Source organism: Artibeus jamaicensis, unplaced genomic scaffold, assembly GCF_021234435.1.
Source record: "Artibeus jamaicensis isolate MK-2021 breed Jamaican fruit bat unplaced genomic scaffold, CSHL_Jam_final contig_548, whole genome shotgun sequence".
In the NCBI taxonomy this organism is placed as follows: Eukaryota; Metazoa; Chordata; class Mammalia; order Chiroptera; family Phyllostomidae; genus Artibeus; species Artibeus jamaicensis.
In genome coordinates, this window is record NW_026521883.1 from 2,771,487 (window position 1) to 2,792,602 (window position 21,116).

General features: G+C 37.3%; 1 protein-coding gene across 8 annotated transcripts in view; it reads left to right on the forward strand.

The window, feature by feature from the left end:
* Positions 1-21,116, forward strand: part of FERMT2 (FERM domain containing kindlin 2) — an 85,326-nt gene that overhangs the window by 30,857 nt on the left and 33,353 nt on the right. For 7 of the 8 annotated variants that reach the window (XM_053669984.1, XM_053669983.1, XM_053669985.1 and 4 more), the window contains exons 3-4: positions 3,927-4,160; positions 19,708-19,842. In XM_053669984.1, the coding sequence (XP_053525959.1) occupies positions 3,927-4,160; positions 19,708-19,842 (369 nt within the window). The remainder of the gene's footprint in view (positions 1-3,926; positions 4,161-19,707; positions 19,843-21,116) is intronic. The other variant, XM_053669989.1, reaches the window with a different exon arrangement.

The following is a 21,116-nucleotide window of genomic DNA, read 5'->3' on the forward strand; positions in this document are numbered from 1 at the left end:
TCTAAGTCAAAAGGATGGGTTTGGAAAACTTCAGGTTGCTAGACATGTGGAAATGAAAGGAGAGTGGCACGCCTGTGAAGGGCATGGAAGCCCTGTCCCCCTTCCCCCACACATACCATGCCCTGTGCATCTCTTCCATCTGGCTGTTGCTTAGTTATAGCCTTTTATAATAAGCCAGTGATGTAGTTTGTAGTGTGTTTCTCTGAGTACTATGAGGCATTCTAACAATTAAACCCAAGGAGAGGGTGTTGGGAACCTCTGAGTTATAACCAGTGGTTCAAAAGTACAGGTGATAACCTGAACTTGTAGTTAGCATTTTGAGTTGGAGTGGGTCATTGCTACCTCCAGTCTGTAGCCAGGAAGTCAGAAGTATGGTAACCTGGGCTTGCTTGCATCCAGTGTTTGAAGTGTGTTTGGTGGGGGAAGGGATGGCAGTCTTGTAGGACTGAACTCTTAACCTGTGGATTGTGGTGCTATCTCCTGGTACACATCAGGTAGACACTACCAGAGATAGCATCAGAATCCAGTTATAAAAACCATTCTTAGCTGGTGGGCCACACAAAATCAGGCGAAGGCAGGATTTGACCCTGGGGCCATGCACAGTAATGGCATCCTTCTGTAATTTTGACTTGAGAAATCCCAATTCTTGACCAGTAGTCCTTTTCACACTCCACATTGTAAATGCTGTTTTTAAGCTTTAAAGTTTTGGTGTTGGTGACAAATGACCTCTTCTTGAAGTTTACCTGTAACTTATACCAAAGAGCTTACTCAGCTCTTTTTTGCTGTTGTCTTTGCCTTTGTGTTTTAGCACCTTCCTGCTGGGCCACATTTGAGACTGCCATTATTATGGCTTTACAGTATTGCTTTTTGTCCTGACACCATTGTAAAACAGTACATTTTGTCTATCTGACTAAGCATTTCTTTCAAGTTTATAACATGTTATTGAGACCCTCTCCCTACCACAGTTCACTGACTGCTGTAGTGTGCAGATCCTGAGGTCTTCTTTGCTTAAGCACTGGGGTCTCTTAGTTTGCTCTGCTAGAGTATTGGTGGTCAGCCCCATGCATGGCAGCCAGGAAGTGCTGGGAGTTTAATGGCCCTGGGAGCAACCCTTAACCAAGGAAATGGATAGATACCCTGGCTTTCTCTTTCCTCACTGGGACAATTCTAAGGCATGTTCTACATGATTATTTAAAGGGTCTCTAGCAGGAGTGAATTCCAGTGTCCACAGCTGTTAATAAACCCTTAATAGAACTTTCTTCCCATGATTTTCTAATCCCCTCAAGTGTGCTTCCTGATTCTCCTGTCCCCCAAATAAGCTCTTTGCATCAAAGTTCTTACCTCAGGTTTGCTTTTGGGGGGAACTCAAATGATTTAATTCAGTGTTTACCAGCTACTACCACCACTACTGCTGCTGCTTCTTTCTACTACTACTACTACTACTACTACTACTACTACTACTACTACTACTACTACTACTTCTGTTACCGAACAAGAGGTCCGAGGGAGGGGGCAATATTTGGCCCACCTAGGGATGCCAAAAACTGCTACACAATATGGGCCCCTCCCAAGGACATAATACTAATATCTAATGGGCTCTTCTGTCCGCCGCCAATTGGAAAGACATCTCTCAATGCTAAAGATTTATGAAAAGGAAACAGAATATTAATTTAATGCTATTTAGGCCTGACGCCTCCACTAAAATAGCAAAGTCCTTTAGGGTATACACCTACACCCACACAGCACTCCCTTCTCCCACTGTCCCAATTCTGAGTACCGTAAATCAGAAAAGAACACACATCCCTTTTTCAGGCCACTGGCACCATCAGCTGTGTCGCTGTGCAGGATCTCCCGTTAATCCAATCATGTGGCACCTTCTCATGGTCCACTGGCAAGAGTTCTTTGTACCAAGTTCCAGTCAAAGTCTCTCCTGCTTTCCAGGCCACTCGGCCAAAGGGGGCACCCCAAAGCCGCGTGGGCCTCTTCTACCAAAGCTGCAGGGGTTCGCACTCCACCAAAAGCATGTGGCTTTCTTCTTCACCTGGCTGCAGGGATCTCCATTCTGGCAAACCTGCGTGGTTTTCTCTTTCACCTGGGGAGTTATCACCTCATGTCTTGGAGCCCATCTTCTCCAAGCTCTCCTGCAGGCCTTCTCACTCAGGGGCGCAGCCCCTAGTTACATCCTGAGTCCCAGCTACCCCCTTCTCCCCTGCTCCAAACTTGGCCACTGCTATTTAACATATCTATGAAACCAGTTAAAGGTTATAGATATGTTAAATAATCACTCCAGAGGTCAGCTACAAAACTGTTATGCAAAACAGCTCTCAATGGCCCTGCTCTATTGGTCCCTTGGGGGGGGGGGGTGAGGACATCTCATATGTCTCTCTAATATTCCTATACACTTTGAATTCTGGACACCATTCCAAATCCTTTTTTTGCCCCCCGCCCCCCGGCTGCACCTTGTATCACTTCTACTACTGCTACTGCTAATATTACTACTACTTATTATTATTATCATCATCATCATTATGAGTATAGAGTATATCTTTTTCCCCTCCCTTCTGCCCCTGCTGGGAGTACATGTGATGTGATGTAGCCTCCTTAATGGTTGAATTGGTGCCAGAGTACCTCAGAAGTGAGTGGACCAAAGTGTTGGGAAGAAAGTATTACATACCTATCTACCATTAATTCAATTCAGCTTTGCCTAACTATATGTGGTTACTGTCATTCTTTGTAAGAGTTACTGTATTTTTTGGACTATTAAGACACACACACACACACCCTCATTTGGGAGGAATAATGGTTGTTAATGCTGCTGTTGAGTTGTTTACATTTACATTGGTGGAATATTATGTTATTTATGTTAATAAATATTTTACCACATTTTTTTGCTTCAAAAATTTTTTTCGCTGTTTTCCTGTAAAACCTAGGTGTTTCTTGCTATCTGAAAACTGCGGTGCCTTTTCCTGTCCTGGGCTCTTTATGCTTTTTTTTTTTTAAGATTTTTATTTTAATTTATTTTTAAAAAGGGGGAGAGAGGGAGAGAAACATCGATGTATAAGAGAAACATTGATTGGTTGCTTCTCCCAGGTCCCCTGCATGTTTTTTCCATGCAGACAACTGTGTGTATTTGGGACCTTATGTAGGGTGGGATGTAGGTGTTTTCTGTTTGTTTTTTTCTCTCTTAGGTTATAGTGTTACCCATGAGTGTTTTTTCCCCTTGGTCTTTTGCGCCTAAGCTATTGGTTCTTGTTCACTCTGGCTCCGTATCTTACTTTCCACCACTCCTTACTCACCTCACCACCTGTAGCCTCACAAACCTCAGCCTTCTTACCTACTTTATTATTAGAATGTTGTCTGCTTCATTATTTATCCTTTAGATTTCCGCCCCCAGGCTTCTCTTTGTTCTTCAAATGACTACAGAGAACACTCTGTCACCCATGGGTTCCAACATTATACCTAATTGAGGCATTTTTTTAAAGATTGGCATTTTAAAAAGATTTTTTAAATTTATTTATCTTTAGAGAGGAAGGGAAGGAGAGAAGGAGAGAAATATCAATGTATGGTTGCCTCTTGTGAGTCCCCTGCTGGGAATTGGCCTGCAACCCAGGCATGTGCCCTGACTGGGAATCGAACCATGATCATGTGGTTCGCAGGCCCATACTCAATCCACTGAGCTACACCAGCCAGGGCCTAATTCAGGCATTATTAGTGTTCCTGCGTATTTTGCCTTAGCTACCTTGTAGCCTTCCAGGGTGGAAGGGTGTTTCCTTAGCTTTTTAGTATTTCTTTTGTACCTATCACATAACAGGCACTTAGTATTTGTTTGTATTAAATACCCAATTACTTAGTTTTCTGCTTTTAATTTCTCTCAGTGTAGTCTTAATGATTTTTAAGTGTTTTGTTTGTTCATTTTTTTTAAATAGATGTAAAAAAAGATTGGTCTGACCATGCTCTCTGGTGGGAAAAGAAGAGAACTTGGCTTCTTAAGACTCATTGGACCTTGGATAAGTATGGCATTCAGGCAGATGCTAAGCTTCAGTTCACCCCCCAGCACAAACTGCTTCGCCTGCAACTTCCCAACATGAAGTATGTGAAAGTAAAAGTGAATTTTTCTGATAGAGTCTTCAAAGCTGTTTCTGACATCTGTAAGACTTTTAGTAAGTATTACATAAATTCTTCATAACAGTATGAGTTATATGATGTATGTATAATATGACTGGTCACTGACATTTAGCTTATCTTAAGAAATAGGGCTTAGGGTAAGCTCTGTATGTTCATGTGTATATGTGAAATTTTTACTTTGTGCTTTAAAGTTTTTATATTACTTTAAGGTAAGAAATGTTGGGTTAAGGTGGAACAGGAGGAATCCAGTAGAGATTCTTTCCTTACTAGAAGTGTATCAGGTATTTATTGTTATATAATACTTCATTCTGATGACTTATTTTTATGGGAAGGAGAAGAGAACAAGAAGGAAACGGGTATTATTTTCAGAGGGATGTAGTTTTTGCAGTGTTTCCTTCACATAAGTCACTATTTGATTTTAGTGATTCAGACAGATTATGTCACTTCCTTCATTAAAGGCCTGACACAGCTTCTAAGGAAATGACCATGAGTGTTGTCTTCCTTAACCAGTCTACAATTTGAACACTCTTGCAGTGATTCTGCTCATGCTTTCTGAAAATGAGATGTGGATTAATTTTGGCTGACCTGACCCAGTTATGTCATGTGACTGGAAGTAATTCAACTATCAGAGAAAATGTGAACTGTTGTCTTTACCGCTAGCATATAACTCTTTTGTGCTGTAGATTAGAGCAGTAATTTTCATCCAGTGTGCCGCAAGAACTTTTAAAACAGTGGGGCACTGACCTCTTTTCCCTTACATTGTCAAATAGAAATGACAACACAACAGTAGCTGTCCAGGTGAATGAATCAAAGTTAAACCTAGTTATACCTATTTGGGGGGGGGGTCAGATTAGCAAAAAATACATTTTTGGTGTGCCATAGAATTTTACTAACTAGTCTATGTGGGCCATGACATTAAAAAGTTTGAAAATTGCTAGATTAGGGGGAAATACAGGTAGATTGACGCTACTATTTTGATCTAATGACTCTAAAATGATAATGGTTCTCATGTTTAATGGAATTTTAAGGAAAAATTTAAGTATAGAAAATTACAGGTAATTTAATAGTTGACATAATTTTGTCAAACTCGTAAGTCAAAATAATATAGGTGAAGTTCTTCAGTTACATTCTCTTAATTTCCTTCAAAAAGCAACTACTGTCATAAATTTAGTGTGTGTCCTCCTAGTACTTTTAAAAATACATAAACACACACATGCATATATTCATATCTATGTATAAATATATACCCCAAAATATGTGTTACTTCCATTGCTATGTTACTTCTATGAATGTGTGTGCAGGAACTTCTCTTGAGTGTTTAAATGAGAAGTGGAATTGTTTTGTTTTAAGTGTATACGTAATTTATTTCATAGTCTGTCAAATTGCTCTCCCAAGTGGTCATACCAATTTACGTTCCAGCCCTCAATGTATGAAAGCCCCTTATTCCAAATCATCACTAACACTTGAGTTGTCAGTTTTTAGTGTTTGCTTCTCTGAGTGAAAAAAATATACAATTTCATTTTAGTTTATAAACTTAAGTATGTTTTTGTATCTTTACTGGCCATCTAATCTGAGTTTCTTCTATTTTGAACTGCCTGTTTAGTAATGCTCTATTCTTCTTGCCCTCCCCCAGCCCTGGGCATCACTAATTTCTTTACTGTCTCTGTAGTTTTGCCTTTTCCAACATGTCTTTCAGTTGGAATCATAGAGTATAACCTTTTCAGATTGGTTACTTTTACTTAATAATAGGCATTTAAGTTTTCTCCATGTCCTTTCATGGCTTGGTAGCTCATTTCTTCCTGGTACTAAAAAATATTTCATTGTGTAGATGTAACCACAGTTTATACATTCTCCTGTTGAAGGACATCTTGGTTGTTTCCAAGTTATGCAAGTGTAAACACAGCTGCTGTAAACATCCATGTGCAGGATTTTGTGTGGACATTAATATTTTCAACTCCTTTGGGTAAATACTAAGGAATGTGATTGTTGGATCAGATGGTAAGAATGTGTTTAGTTTTGTAAGAAACTACCAAACTGTCTTCCAAAGTTGTTACCATTTTGCATTTATACCAGCAATGAATGAGAGTTCCTGTTGCTCTAAATTGTCACCAATTGGCCATTGTCAATTGGTATTGACAGTGGCCTGCATTGTGGCCATTCTAATAAAATGTGGGGTGGTGTCTCATTTTAATTTGCAATTCCCTAATGACATATGATGTGGAGCATCTTTTCATAGGCTCCTTTTCTATCTGTACATCTTCCTTTGTGAAGTTCGTTAAGGTCTTTGGCCTGTTTTTGTTTGTTGTCTTATTGTTGAGTTTGAAAAGTTCTTTATATATTTTGGATAATAGTCCTTTATCAGATAAGTCTTTTGCAGTTATTTTTTCCCATCTATGGCTTGTCTTTTCATTACCTTTGACAGTTCCTTTCACAGAGCAGAAATTAATTTTAATGAACTTCATCTTATCAGTTACGTTTTGGGGAGGATTATGCTTTTCTCGTACTTAAAAAGTCACTGCCAACCCCAGGGCCATCTAGATTTTTTTCCTATGTTATCATCTAGGGATTTTATAGTTTTCCATGTGATATTTGGGCCTGTGATATTTTTTTAGTTAATTTTTGTGAAAAGTGAAAGGTCTGGGTCTAGACTCATTTTTTTGCACGTAGTGATGTCCGGTTCTATCACCGGTGTTTGAAAAATTCTGTTAGATTTCGCAGTTCCTTTTTTTTATGTGGTCTTCTTTTTTAAAAAATATATTTTATTGATTATGCCATTACAGTTGTCCCATCCCCCCCACTCTGCACACCCCCTCCCTCCCATTCCCCACCTTTAGTTCATGTCCATGTGTCATAAGTTCTTTAGATTCTATATTTCCTATACTATTGTTGCTCTCCCCCTGTCTATTTTCTACCTACCGTCTATGCTACTTATTCTCTGTACCTTCTCCCCCCTTCTCTTCCTCCCACTCCCCTGTTGCTAACCCTCCATGTGATCTTCATTTCTATGGTTCTGCTCCTGATCTAGCTGTCCTCTTAGTTTGCTTTTGTTTTAGGTGTGGTTCTTAATAACTGTGAGTTTGCTATCTTTTCACTGTTCATCTTTTTTATCTTCTTTTCCTTAGATAAGTCCCTTTAACATTTCATATAATAAGGGCTTGGTGATGATGAACTCCTTGAACTTGACCTTATCTGAGAAGCACTTTATCTGCTCTTCCATTCTAAATGAAAGCTTTGTTGGATAAATCAATCTTGGATGTAGTTCTTGGGATTTCATGACTTGGAATACTTCTTTCTATTCCCTTCTTGCCTGTAAGGTCTCTTTTGAGAAATCAGCTGACAGTCTGATGGGAACTCCTTTGTAGGTGACTGTCCCCTTATCTCTTGCTGCTTCTAGGATTCTCTCCTTCATTTTAATCTTGGCTAATGTAATGATGATGTGCTTTGGTGTGTTCCTCCTTGGGTCCAACTTCTTTGGGACTCTCTGAGCTTCCTGGATTTCCTGGAAGTCTATTTCCTTTGCCAGATTGGGGAAGTTCTCTTTTATTATTTGTTCAAATAAGTTTTCCACTTGTGGCTGTTTTTCTTCCCCTTCTGATACCCCTATAATTCAGATGTTGGAGTGTTTAAAGATGTCCTGGAGGTTCCTAAGCCTCTCCTCATTTTTTTGAATTCTTGTTTCTTCATATTTTTCTGTTTGGTCATTTTTTCCTTCCTTGTGGTCTACTCCCTTGATTTGAGTCCCAGTTTCCTTCCCATTGCTATTGGTTTCCTATTAATTTCACTTAGTTTAGCCTTCATATGTTCCTGTTGGTTCCCTTCATTTCAATTAGTTTAGCCTTCATATGTTCCTCTAATTTGTGACTAAAATCAATCAGTTCTGTGAGCATCCTGATCACCAGTGTTTTGAACTGTGCGTCTGAAAGTTTTCCTATTTCTTGGTTGCTTAGAGTTATTGGCTCTGGGGTTTTGAGTTCTTGTTGAGCCATGTTTTGGTCTGTTCGTGCCTGTAATGTTTGAGAAGCAGAGCCTTAGGTGTTCACCAGGGCAGGGCCACCCAGGTGACTGGTTTGTGCTGATGTATATGGAGGCGGGGTCAAAGAGGGGCAATGGTGGTCCCCTCTGCTGCTTCCCGCAGCTGGGGCCAGAGCAGTCTGTCTCACTGCTCACTCCTTTGCTGGTTTATCTGTGCATAAATGTGTGACCTCAGCCAGCCTGCTGCCTTGCAGCCTCACTGGTTTTGCCCGTTGCTACCCCACACCTGGGATTCGCCCACGGCTGCCTGTGCTCCTGGGTTGGTCAGGCTTATCTTTCCTGCCCTACACCACTCTTCCAGTCGCTGGCTCTGCCAGTCGCTGGCTCCCCCCCTCCTTCTGGTCTGGCTGAAGGGTCCATATAGTTCAATGTTCTGTGTTTTGGCAGCGTTTTTGTGACTAAAACTTTGTTGTCTTTAAACTTGGTTGTGCGAGGAGGTACAGTGTTTCCACCTATGCCTCCATCTTGGCGGAAGTCCATAAATTGGCAGTTTCTTTACAAAATTAAGCATACTCTTACCATATGATTCAGCAATTATGCTCTTAGGTATTCACTCAACTGATTCTAAATTTATAGCCACATAAAAACCTACATATGTAAACTCAGAGATAACACACAATGGAATGGTGGTTACCATAGGGGAAGGGGATTCAGGTAGTACACAGAATAAAGGGGGTCAAATATATGGTGATGGAAGACTAGACTAGACTTTGGGTGGTGAACACACAATGGAGTGTACAGCTAATGTATTAAAAAGTTGTACATCCAAACCTGTCTAATGTAATTTACAATGTTACCCTAATACTTTTAACTTTAAAAACTTTAAAAGAGAAAGAAATTATCTTTTCTCCATTGAATTGGCTTTGTTCCTTTGCCAGAGATGAATTGACTATGTTATATAGGTCTATTTCTAGGCTCCCACTCCCATAATGTTACAGGAAATTAAAACACTGTACTCCATATTCATAGTCAATATTTTTTTAAATAGCCAATATTGTAACAACCATAGGCGTTGGGAACAACCTAAGTGTCTATTAACAGATGTATGGATAAAGATGTAAACACAGACACACACACAACAGAATATTATTCATAAATAATGGTGCAGTGATGGAAGTTGTCATTTGCAACAACAGCATATATGGACCTTGAAGGCTTATGCTCAGTGAAATTAAGTCAGACAAAGACAAATACTGTAATGCCTCACTTAACCGTGGAATGAAAAACTACTACCCCAAACAAAACAAACAGTGCATATTACTTTTTCTGTGAAGGTAAAGATGAAAACCAAATGGAAAATCACTTAAACTACTGGTAACATTTTTCTAGTTTAGGCTATTCTGCTGGATGTGGGGTAACATCTCTTTGTGGCTTCAGTTTGCATTATCTTAATGATTAATGATACTTGCATCTTTTCATGTGTTTAATTGCCACTGTGTATATTCCTTTTTTAGAATGTTTTTTAATAACTGACTTTAGAGAGAGAGAAGAAGGGAGGCATGAGGAGGCTGGGGGGAGAGAGATTTGTTGTTCTACTTATTCATGCATTCATTTGTTGCTTCGTGTATATGCTTTGGGCAGGGCTACCACCACGTATATTCTTCTTGGATAAAATGTCTGTTTGAATCCTTTGCTTTCCTTTAAAAAAAAAAAAGCTTGTCTGCCATCTTATTGGGTTATAAGCATTTCTGCATATTCTGAATATGGAACATTTATTAGATATGTTTTACAAATATTTTTTACTGTCTGGCTTTTAATTTCATTAAGCGTCCGTTGAAGAACAAAAGTTTTAATTTTGATGAACACCAGTTTATGATCTCTTTAATGGTTTTTTTCATAAATACAAAAATCCTTAACAAGATTTTGGCAAATTGAATATAGCAATATATAAAAAAGATGAACAGTCCTGACTGATGTGGCTCAGTAGATTGTGTGCCGGCCGGTGAACCAAAGGGTCACTGGCTTGATTCCCAGTCAAGGGCACATGCCTGGCACAAGGCCAGGTCCCCACAAAAGCCAACCACAAGATATCTCTCCTTCTCTTTCTCTGTCCCTGCCCCTCTCTCTAGAAATAAATAAAATAAAAAGAATTTTAAAAAGAAATGTTTTTAAAAATAAAAAAGAAGAATACATCAGGATTAAAGTTTATCTCAAGAATGTAAAATTTTTATGTGCATGTGAAAGAATTATGTTCTTGCCATTGGATGGGAATTTTCTGTGAATGACAGGGCAAATTGGTTGTTAAGAGAGGGATACTGAAATCTTCAATTATGTGATTTGTTCTTACTCCTTTCACTTCTGTCAGTTTTATTGAAGTATTAGTATGTATACACATTTAAAATTGTTAGGTACTCTTGAAGGATTTTTACTCTGTTATTACTATGAAATGAATTTCTGTATTCCTGATACATCGTTTGTTTTGAAATATACCTTCTCTGATAACAAAAGATACACTGTCTTTTTCTATCCTGTTTCTTTTAATCTGCCTGTGTCTTTAAACTGGATTTCTTGTAAACAATATATAGTTAAGGCAGCTTTTTAAACTCTATTCTGATAATCCCTGCCCTTTTATAAACTGTAGGACATTTATATTTAATTTATCACTGTGGTTGGGTTTAAATCTACCAGTCTTTTGAAAATATTAGAAAATAGGATTTTTTTTTTAAGTTTTTTCACTGCCTTTTTTTTTTTTTTAAGATTTTATTTATTTATCTTTAGAGGGGAAGGGAAAGGGAGAGGGAGAGAAACATCAATGTATGGTTGCCCCTCATGCGTCCCCTGCTGGGAACTGGCCTGCAACCCAGGCATGTGCCCTGACTGGGAATCGAACCGCGACTGTCTGGTTCGCAGGCCCGTGCTCAATCCACTGAGCTACACCAGCCAGGGCGGATTTTTTTTTTGTAATTGCCTCCACACTGAGTATTTTTCGGTGCTCGTTGTGAGGATACTTTCTGTGTGTTGGATTTCTTCTGCCTGAAAGACTTCATATGACCTTTTTATAGTGTGGGTCTGCTGGTAATGTTTTTTTTTCACTTTTTGTTTATGAAGTCTTGATTTTGCCTTAATTTTTGATACTGCAACTGAGTGAGTGTTCAGGACTCCTTCTCCCCTGATAATTTGTATTTCAGAGAAATCTGTTATCTCTCTTTTATGTGTTCCTCTTTATATAGCCTTTTAGGAATTATCTTTATCCTGGTTTTCGGCAGCTTAACCCTCATGTGTTTTGGTATAGTTTTTCTTAGGTTTATTCTGTTATAGGTTTGTTGTTTTTCTTAGATCTCCAGATTTATGATCTTTGTCAAATCCGGATAATTTTCAACTAGTAGTCCTTCAGATAATTTTTAGAGTCCCTTCCCACACCTCCCATCCTTTCCTTCCCACACCTCTATCATCCTTTGGGACTGATTATTCTTCCAAAGGTCACTGACACTGTGTTCCTTTTTTCGGTCTTTATTCTCTGTGCTTCATTTGAATAGTGTCCATTACTTTAAGTTCATTGATCTTCTGCTTATTTGTTGATAATCCTGTCCAGTGTATTTTTCATTTCAAATATATTTTTCATTACTAGAAGTTTGCTTTTGGCCTTTTAAAAATACACAAATCTTTTATTTTCCTCATGTTTATGCTTTCCTTTATTTTAACATATGGAGTACATTTATAAAAGCTACTTCAATATCTTTGATTACTGACTCTGTCATTGTAGTTTTTTTCTAAAATTAAACTTAATGGGTGGCATAGGATCATACAGGTTCTAAGTGTACATTTCTATGATATATGATCTGTATATTGCATTGTGTGCACACCACCCCAAAGTCAAATCATCTTCTGTCCTCTCCCACCTCGTTCCCTCTGATAACATACTGTTGTCTGTGACTGTGAGTTTCTAGTTCTATATCCCACATATGAGTGAAATCATATGGGTCTTATTAGCTCTTCCTCACTTAGCATAATATTTTCAAGGTCCGTCCATGTTGTCACTCTTATAGTTCTATCTTTTTTACTTTCTTTTTTCCCCCTTTACTTGTGGTAAGGGGTCCTATTTTCCCACCTCTTTTATGCCTGGTAATTTTTGATTGAATACTGGACTCTATTATATTTTTCATTGTTGGCTGGATTTCTTTTTAAGTACTTGTTTGCTTTCTTTTTCTGGTCAGCAGTCAGATTAGTTGGAATCGTTTCGATCCTGCTTTTAAACTGTTAGGGTAGGTCTAGAAGTGCCTTTAGTCTGGGGCTGATTTCCTTCTGGGGATTCTTTTCTATATCTGTGTATAAGGAGGCCTTTCTCTCACAAATGCACAGATTAGTATTCAGCAGACTCTAGCAGTTAAGTGCAGATCTCCTTGGCTCTCAGTGGAGCTCCCTTCTCTTCAGTACTCTGACCCATAAATTCTGGCTATTTCTTGGCCTCCCTGAACTCTGTCTCAGATCTCAAATCAGTAAGACAAGGCTCTGTTTGCATCTCCCAACCCTCACTGCACTACTACTAGGCAGTAGACTGGTTTACTCAAAGGGCTCGTCCAGGTCTTTTTTTCCTCTTCTCTTGTGCTTCTCGTCTAGTATCTGAAAACCTTTCTTTTCCTTTCTTACTGGTTAATTTATGCAGGAGGGTAAATCAAGTCCCTGTACTTCATCTTAGTTGAGACCCTCCATTTTTTATTTATCCTTGATATTTTTTCCTAGCCATATACCTTTTTTGAAAGCCTTCATTTGCTCACTGAAACACTATAGTAATAAAACTGTTTCTTTCAGAGACATTTCAAATTGAACATGTTCAAAACTGAGCTCATAGTATTCCTTACCAAATCTCCATGCTCCCTCCTCCCTTACTCTGTCAGTTAGAAGTTTCTGTAGCAGCAAAATGTACCACCATCCCAGATATGCACATACTAGAAACTTGGGAGTCATTCTTAGCATCTCTTACTCATCTATATATTATCAACCACAGGAAAGTGTTAATTTTGCCTCCCAAGATATATCTTGAATCTTTTCATATCTTCCCACCTCTGCCACTTCTGCTCAACTAGACTATATCGCCATCCTTAGATTCGATAGCATCCCAGTCTCCTTGATCCATTCTCGTGTGTTCCAATACATTCTTTACCTAGTAAGCAGGAGCCTTAAAAAAAATTATCAAAGCAATAGATGCAGAGTTAAAGTTAAAAAGCCATTCCCCTAATCACATTTCCTACCATTTTTTCCTTTTTTTATTTTTAGTGTTTCTGATATTTAGTTACATTACTTAAATAATGTGCTTATACTGTTATTTGTAGATTTACTAGTTTTAGATATTTGTTCATTTCTTTTTGTTCAGCTTTGCCCCCTTTTATTATAACTATTACAATTTTTGGATGAATCAGTACCATTGTGTATATTTTAACAAGGTAAGTATTCTTACATGCTGAACCAAAGTGTATACTTTTACTTTTTCTCTCTCATATGCCTTTTTGTTTACCATTTGCTACTTTTCAACCAGTGTATCTCTTGCTGATTGTTCTACATTCCACATTCTCTATAGTATTCATGATCAGATACATAATCTGATGATAATCTGCCTCCACCCTTTTTTTCCTGGAAATACTCTGCAGCCTCTTTATCCTGCTTCAGTAATCTGGGGTGGATATTTTCTAGGCCAAGGTGCACCATCACAGCCCCAGGGCTTCCCTTCACCTTTGTCCAAAGAAATTGTCCTCTCTCTCAACTCTTGCCATTTTTTGATGGGCTATATCCTCCATCAATGTAACTAAGAAAAAGGTGAATGGGATGTAAGTTTTTGAGATGTTATATTTGAAAATGTCTTAATTTTGACCTTTGATAGAATCATTGGGTTGAAAATTATTTACTCTCAGAATTGGGAAGTCATTGTTCAGTTATATTTTAGCTTCCAGTGTTGCTATTAATAATTCTGATAGTGTTCTTAAATTTTATTTTCACCCTTTCTTTGTAGACTGCTTTTTCTCTCTGGAAATTTACAGGATCGTTTTCCTGCCATTTAAAAATTTCATAGTAATGTGCCCCAGTTCTCCCCTCCTTTGTTTTAACCTCTGTTCTTTCTGTGCCGGTAATTAGACCTTGTTCTTGGATTGATCCTGTTACCTGACTTTATTTCTCTTCTATAGTATTTTTATAATTGTGGGTATCAGTTTTAATTTTCAGTATATTTTTATCTGGATATTTGTTACCCAGGTATTCATGAATAAATTTCAGGTTTGTAGGCATTATGTAAATTAAGCCTCAACAAAATAGTTTTTAAAAAAGAAGACAGGAAAGGACTCTTCATTGGTGCAATTATCTTATGTTTCATAGACTTGAAATTAATTTTTGTTTTGTTCTTTTGTTCTCTGCATTAGTTGTTTCTCTCAGTTGTTTTTCTTTTTCTTTTCATTTGGTCTCTTTCATGTTAGGATCTCTGAGTTTTCCATGGCTGCCATAACAAATACTATAAACTTAGCAGCCTAAAACAACATAAATTTATTATCTCACAGTTTCTGCAGGCTAAAAGTTCCAGCACAGCATGGCTGACCTGGGTCCTACCTATGGTTAGAGTTTTATGAGGCTGAAATTGAGGTGTCTGTGGGGCTATGTTTCTTCCTGAAGGCTCTGAGAAAGAATTTTGTATGGTAGTATTTGGTTCCATGTGGTTGTAGAACTGAAGTTCCCTCTAGTTTATCTGCCAGAGGTCATTCTCAGCTTCTCGAGGCCCTGAATCCTTAGCTTATGGTCCCCTTTTTCTATCTTCAAAGCCAGCAGCAACACACCTAGTCCTTCTTAGTCTTTAAATCTTAGTCTTTGAACCTTTCCTTCTGTCCCATCTCTCATTTGCTTTTCTCTTCTTCCTTTTCTATTTGGAAGGAAGGCCTCATGTGATTTCACCAGATATACCCAAACAATCCAAGATATTCTCCCTAAAAATCCATCAATTAATAACTCTAATTCCATTTGCAAATCCTCTTCACAGCAGTTCCTTGATCAGTGTATGACTGTATACCCAGGGACAGGAATTTTAAGGGGACATCTCTAGAAATCTTACCACAGAGGCCTTTCTCAAATATCTGTCAATCATTGCCCCTAGGAAGCTTTGCATTGAATAGGGTTTAGCATGTCACCTCGCTGTAGGGTATTCTACTGACATGGGCAGTGATGGCATTTAAAACTAGGAGCACTGAGAGTTGTTTAGCATGGGCACACTAACGTGCAGCTCATAGATCATTAGGTCTCTTAGAATGTTGAATCTGTTCCTTTTCAAAGTAATCGAAGAAATGATTTGATTTGATTTGATTAATTAAATAATATGACTCAAAAGATATACCTGAAATAGCTTAAGAGTTTCTGAATCTACATAATCAGCAATTAGTGCTAATGCATCAAACACCAAAAATTACATTTGAGGATAAATGGGTTTACTTCTTTATACTTTGGATATATAAGAATGAAGAAAATACTTGATTTTTAATTGTGTAACTTTAGGTAAAGGATATGCTGGCCTATTTTTAAATTTAAAAAGAAACCAGATACAGGTAGAAGCTTTTGAGAAAGTGATAGAATTTAAGGAATAGCATTTATTTTTAACGTGACTTCTGCTGTTTAGTCCTTAAGATGTACTTACCCCAAGTTTATTAGTAATTAAAAAGTAGTTATGTTCACGTACTGTCTGGTAAGCTCTCTCTGTTCAGGACAGTTTTTGGGGTAATTCTATTTTTGTTTCAAAAAATGTCCCCCAGAAATAGCCTATAAAATACAGAGAACAAAAACCTAATGTGTATCAAAGTGTTCCTAATGGTCATGTATAAAGGACATATGGACAGAGCCAAAGGGCGGTAGGATCAAGGGTGGGAGGTGGGGATGGCTGGGGTGAGTGGGAGTGGTGGGAGGAAAATGGAGACAACTGTACCTGAACAACTATAAAAAAAGGTGGGGGTTCCTAATGGTAAAATTCAAAGAACCAACAGAGAAACAAAGAAATCCATATATAGCTATTCAAAGATGTTTTTGGACTTCTTTTTTTAAACATGGGATAAAGTGTATATAAAATTTTTTTAAAGTCCTAAGTTGTTTGCAGTGATTTTCACTGTTAATTTTATATGCAAATTAACTTTGATTTGAAGAAATATAATAGAAAAAAGAGCAAAAGAAGGCAATATATATGTATGTATGTCTAAAAAATTCTTGAAACATACATCACTACTAAGAAATATAAAATTGAATAAGGAGATGAATGTACTGTTTTTCACATAAGCAAGTTTAAAAAAATAACATGCCCATCTTGTTCACTTTTGCCTTGAAACTATTATAACCCTTGATGCAGTAATTCTACTTCAGTATTCCTAAAGAAATAAAATGTGGGAAAATGTGTACATAGGTGTTTGTACAACCATCATTTGTAAGGGACACAATATTAGAAGAATGGTTAAATTATGATATATCTACAGAGTAGAATTTTACACATCTGTTAAAAAGATCACTTATTTATGTAGTCATATTCCATTTTTGAGGAACAGGTTTTAAAGGTCTTTGATTATTTATATTTTTTGTAATTTCCAAATTATTGTATATTTTTTAAAGTTAAAGCCAAGCATTAACACCTAATACTTAAAGTACTTGTTATGTGCCTGCCCTGTTCAAGGAACTTTTCCCATGTGCATTGTTTAATTTCCACAGCAACCTCCTCAGGTGCACTATTCTCACTGTACAGATGAGGAAACTCAGACACTGACAGGTCGAGGAGCTTGCCCCCAAAGTCACACAGCTAATAAATAGTGGAGTTGACATTTGAATCCGGGTGGATTGGCTGTGTGCCTCTACCTCCAGTTGTGCCTCATCAGCCCTGCAGCAGTGTGGTCTATCCTAGTTTCAGTTTCCCCACAAACAAGAAGCTTTCTGAATTTATGATACTGTGGGCTTCTGAAGGTACAAACTGCCAGGTATAAATATCCCCCAGAAAGGACTGGTAAAGGACTTGTATCCAAAATAAAAAGAACACCTCCTGCTAGTGACCTAGCAGTCTGTAGCCTTACAAGTCATGCAGTGATTTGTATTTTGTTGTCCACTCAGTGATTCATATTCTGACATACAGTGTGGTGCTGTCAAACGTTATGATGTATAGACCCAGTGCTTCTCCCTTCTTCTTTTTCTCCCCTTGGCTCTTCTTCTCTTTACATTTTTTAATAATTCACTTTGGTATAATCGGAAAAAAATTGAACCTATTTAAAGTGTACAGTGTGATGAATTTTGATAGATGTTTACATCTGTGAAACTACCATAATTAGGATACAGAGCATTTCCATCAGCCCTGAAACTTTAGCCAGACAACCATCAATCTGCTCTGTCACTATAGATTTGTTGTCATTTTTTTTGAATTTTGTGAATGGAATCATATAATATATACCCATTTCTAATTCGCTTCTTGCACTTAATGCAATGGTTTGGTTTAGATATACATATATTATTGTATGTATCAGTAGTTTGCTGATGAGTTGTGTTCCATTGTGTGAGTATTCCACTGCCATGAAAATATCTATTCAGCTTATTCCAGTTTGGGCTTTTGTGCATAAAGGTATTACAAATGTGTTTTTCACGTTCTTGAGTAAATAACTAGGAGTGTTTGAGTTGTATATGTTTAAATTCATAAGAAATTACTGGGGGTGGGGCAGGAGCTGGGTGGAGGTGGGCAAAGTGGGAGGTAATGGGGGACATCTGTAATAGTGTCAACAATGAATAAATTGCCAACACTCCCCCCAAAAAAAGTCTCATTTCACATTCTCACCCACTGGGTATGAGAGTTCTAGTTCCACCTCTACATCCTCACCAACACAGGCTAACAGTCTTATAATAATGTTGGCTACTCTGGTGCATGCATAATGCTATCTCATGTTTTTAATTTGTGTTTTCCTGACCAGTAGTGTTGGGCATCTCTGCATGTGTTGCTTAACCGTTCTGTTATTCTTTGGCAAAGTGCTTGTCCAAATTTTTACTGCATTGGTCTGTAGGTTTTCTTTTTATTTTGGATATAAGTCCTTTACCAGATATGTGTATGTTTTGTGAAAATTTTGTCTCAGTATACAGCTTGACTTTTTGTTATCTCAACAGTATCTTTCAAAGAGTAGGTTTTTCATTTTGGCTTTAAAAAAATGATAAAGAGCAGGTTTTTATGTGGGGTGTGTGTGTCTTATATAAGAAATCTTTGTCGGCTTATATTTTCTTTTAGGTCTGTGATCCATTTAGAATTAATTTTTGCATAATATGTTAGGTGAAGACTATTGTTATTTTTTTTAAATATGACTGTTTAGCACTGTTGAGAAGATTTCCCTTTTCTCTTTAATTGCCATGGTACCTTTGTTCAGAAAAATTGACCAGCTATTTTATGGGCCCTCTGCTATTGTCTTGATCTGTATGTCTTATAATTCAGCAAATAATTGCACCATCTTGATTGCTGTAGCTTTATGATGTCTTGAAATCAGGTACTATAAGTCCTCCAGTTTTATTATTCTTTTTAAAAATTGCCTTGGGTAGTCAATTGAGTAAGATTGACTACTTGAATAAGATTGTTCTCATTTGCATACAAATTTTATAGTCAACTTAAACAAAAAAGCAAGTTGGAATTTTGAATAAGATTTCATTGAGTCTTTAGCTCATTTGGGGAAGAATTAGTTTGTTAACAATTCTTGGCAATTCATGGACGTGGTAATATATTGGGTTGGCCAAAAAGTTCATTTAGTGTTTTCCATAAGATGGCCGTAGTAGTGCTTAGTTGTCTTTAATTTTATTCAGAACAATCTTGTTAGGGTGTATTGTGACAGTTGTCATATCAGCATGAATTTTTTAAAAAACTAAAATTGGTGAATTTTTGTGTAGCCATTTTAATATTGAAGATGGAAGAAAATAAGCAACATTTTTGTCATTATGCTTCATTATTTCAAGAAAGGGAAAAACACAACAGAAATGCAGAATGATTTGTACAGTGTATGGAGAAGGTGCTGTGATTGATCGAACATGTCAAAAGTGGTTTGTGAAGTTTGGCACTGGACATTTGTTGCTAGACGATGCTCCAGGTTGGGTATACAAGTTGAAGTTGATAGTGATCATATCAAGACATGAAGTGAGGACAGTCAACGTTATACCATGCAGGAGACAGCTGACATACTCAAAATATCAAAATCAATAAAGTTATTGTTGAAAATGAAAAGTGTGTCTTTTGTTTTATGGGAAAAAAACTAAATATACTTTTTGTCCAACCCAATATATAATATGTAATATAATATATACCTATTTGAATTCTTTAATTCCTTTGTTACTTTCATTTAACTATTTTGCCCCTGATCACATTCTTCACGTGAAAATAAACAGAAATTTGTAGCCATTTGAAACAAGGCAGAAAAGTTCAATTAGAAGAAAATCAGTTAAAAGCAACTTGAAAAGGTTGCCTGTAAATAAAGCTTAATTTCTTATGGTTTTTAGATAAAAATATATAAGAATTCTGATATTTTGAATTTACTTTATGTAAAGTGTTTATATTTTCCGTTATTCTAGTAAAATAATGTTTTCATATCTTAACAGATATCAGACACCCTGAAGAACTTTCTCTCTTGAAAAAGCCCAGAGATCCAACAAAGAAAAAAAAGAAAAAGCTGGATGACCAATCTGAAGATGAGGCACTTGAATTAGAGGGGCCTCTTATTACTCCTGGGTCAGGTGAGTCTCTCTGACTAAGCAAAGGTTCAGTGTGAGAGCCATGGACAATATTCCTTTGTCTTTTTGATAGTGAATAAATGGATTATAAAGGTCAGAAGGGTCTAGTTAAAAATTTAAAAACTCACCTTCAGCATCTTTTCCCTCAAGCTTGAAATTACCAGCACAGTGTGTCATGTGAAAATCCTCACATCAGGTGTTAGTAGTTGCATCAGTAAATAGGAAGGCCGGTTAAGTATTTAGGTTCTTTTTTTTTTTTCTGTATTCTGTGAAGACCACCATTTCATTAAGACATGGTACTTTGTCAGGTTACTTAAAACCTTCTCTCTGCATGTGCCGGTTCCTTTGCCCACAACCTTTTTCCTTTAATTGTTTACTCTTTAAAAAGCTTTTTCAGATTTCCTTCTATTACCTCTCCAACCTGAATTGGGTCTTCTAATTCAGTTTATTCCTGGATTTAAAACTTTGGACAACGAGGATGATGATGATGATGATAATGAAAGCAAACACTTCATATTGTGCTGTTTGCCTGGAACTATTTCACACACTTCACCTGTGGAAATTCACTTAATTCTCACTACAATTCTTTAGAGTGGATTGTGTTATTATTCCTATTAAGGGTAAAGAAATTACAGCATTATAAGGTTAGGAATATCTAAGGTCACATGTCTTGTTGCTTTTATGTCACTACCCATGTACTAATTGCATTTGGGAGATAACAAGAAATAGGATAATTCTTACTCTTAAGTAGTTTAAGGGCTAGTTGAAAAAACAGTTACTACCTTTAAGGAGGTAAGGATTCAGAAGACAAAATAATTCTAAATAGGGTATGCTTAGTTTTTGAGTTAGGGGAGGAAGTTTGTGAATTGGCTCTTAAATTCCAGTGGCTAGGATTTTGATGGGAAGAAAAGGCAATCCAAGCAGAAAGAATGATGCCGACAAAGAACATGCTGGCTGAAGAAAAGTACAAAATGTGAACAAACCAGCTGAGCCAGTTCATGGAGGCAAGACCTCCAAGGAACTTGGCTCACATTGGCAGGTCATTAATACCAGACAGAAATTTAGAGTAGGGCATTGTAGAGTCATTGGTTTCTGACCACATTTACAAAATGAACAAGTCATTATTTTAAAGACTTTATTTATTTATTTTTAGATTAAGAAAGGGAGAGAAACGTCAGTATGTGGTTGCTTCTCACCTCCCCCTGCCCCACCAAACTGGCGACCTGGCCCAAAACCCAGGCATGTGCCTGGACAGTGAAATGAACCAGCAACCCTTT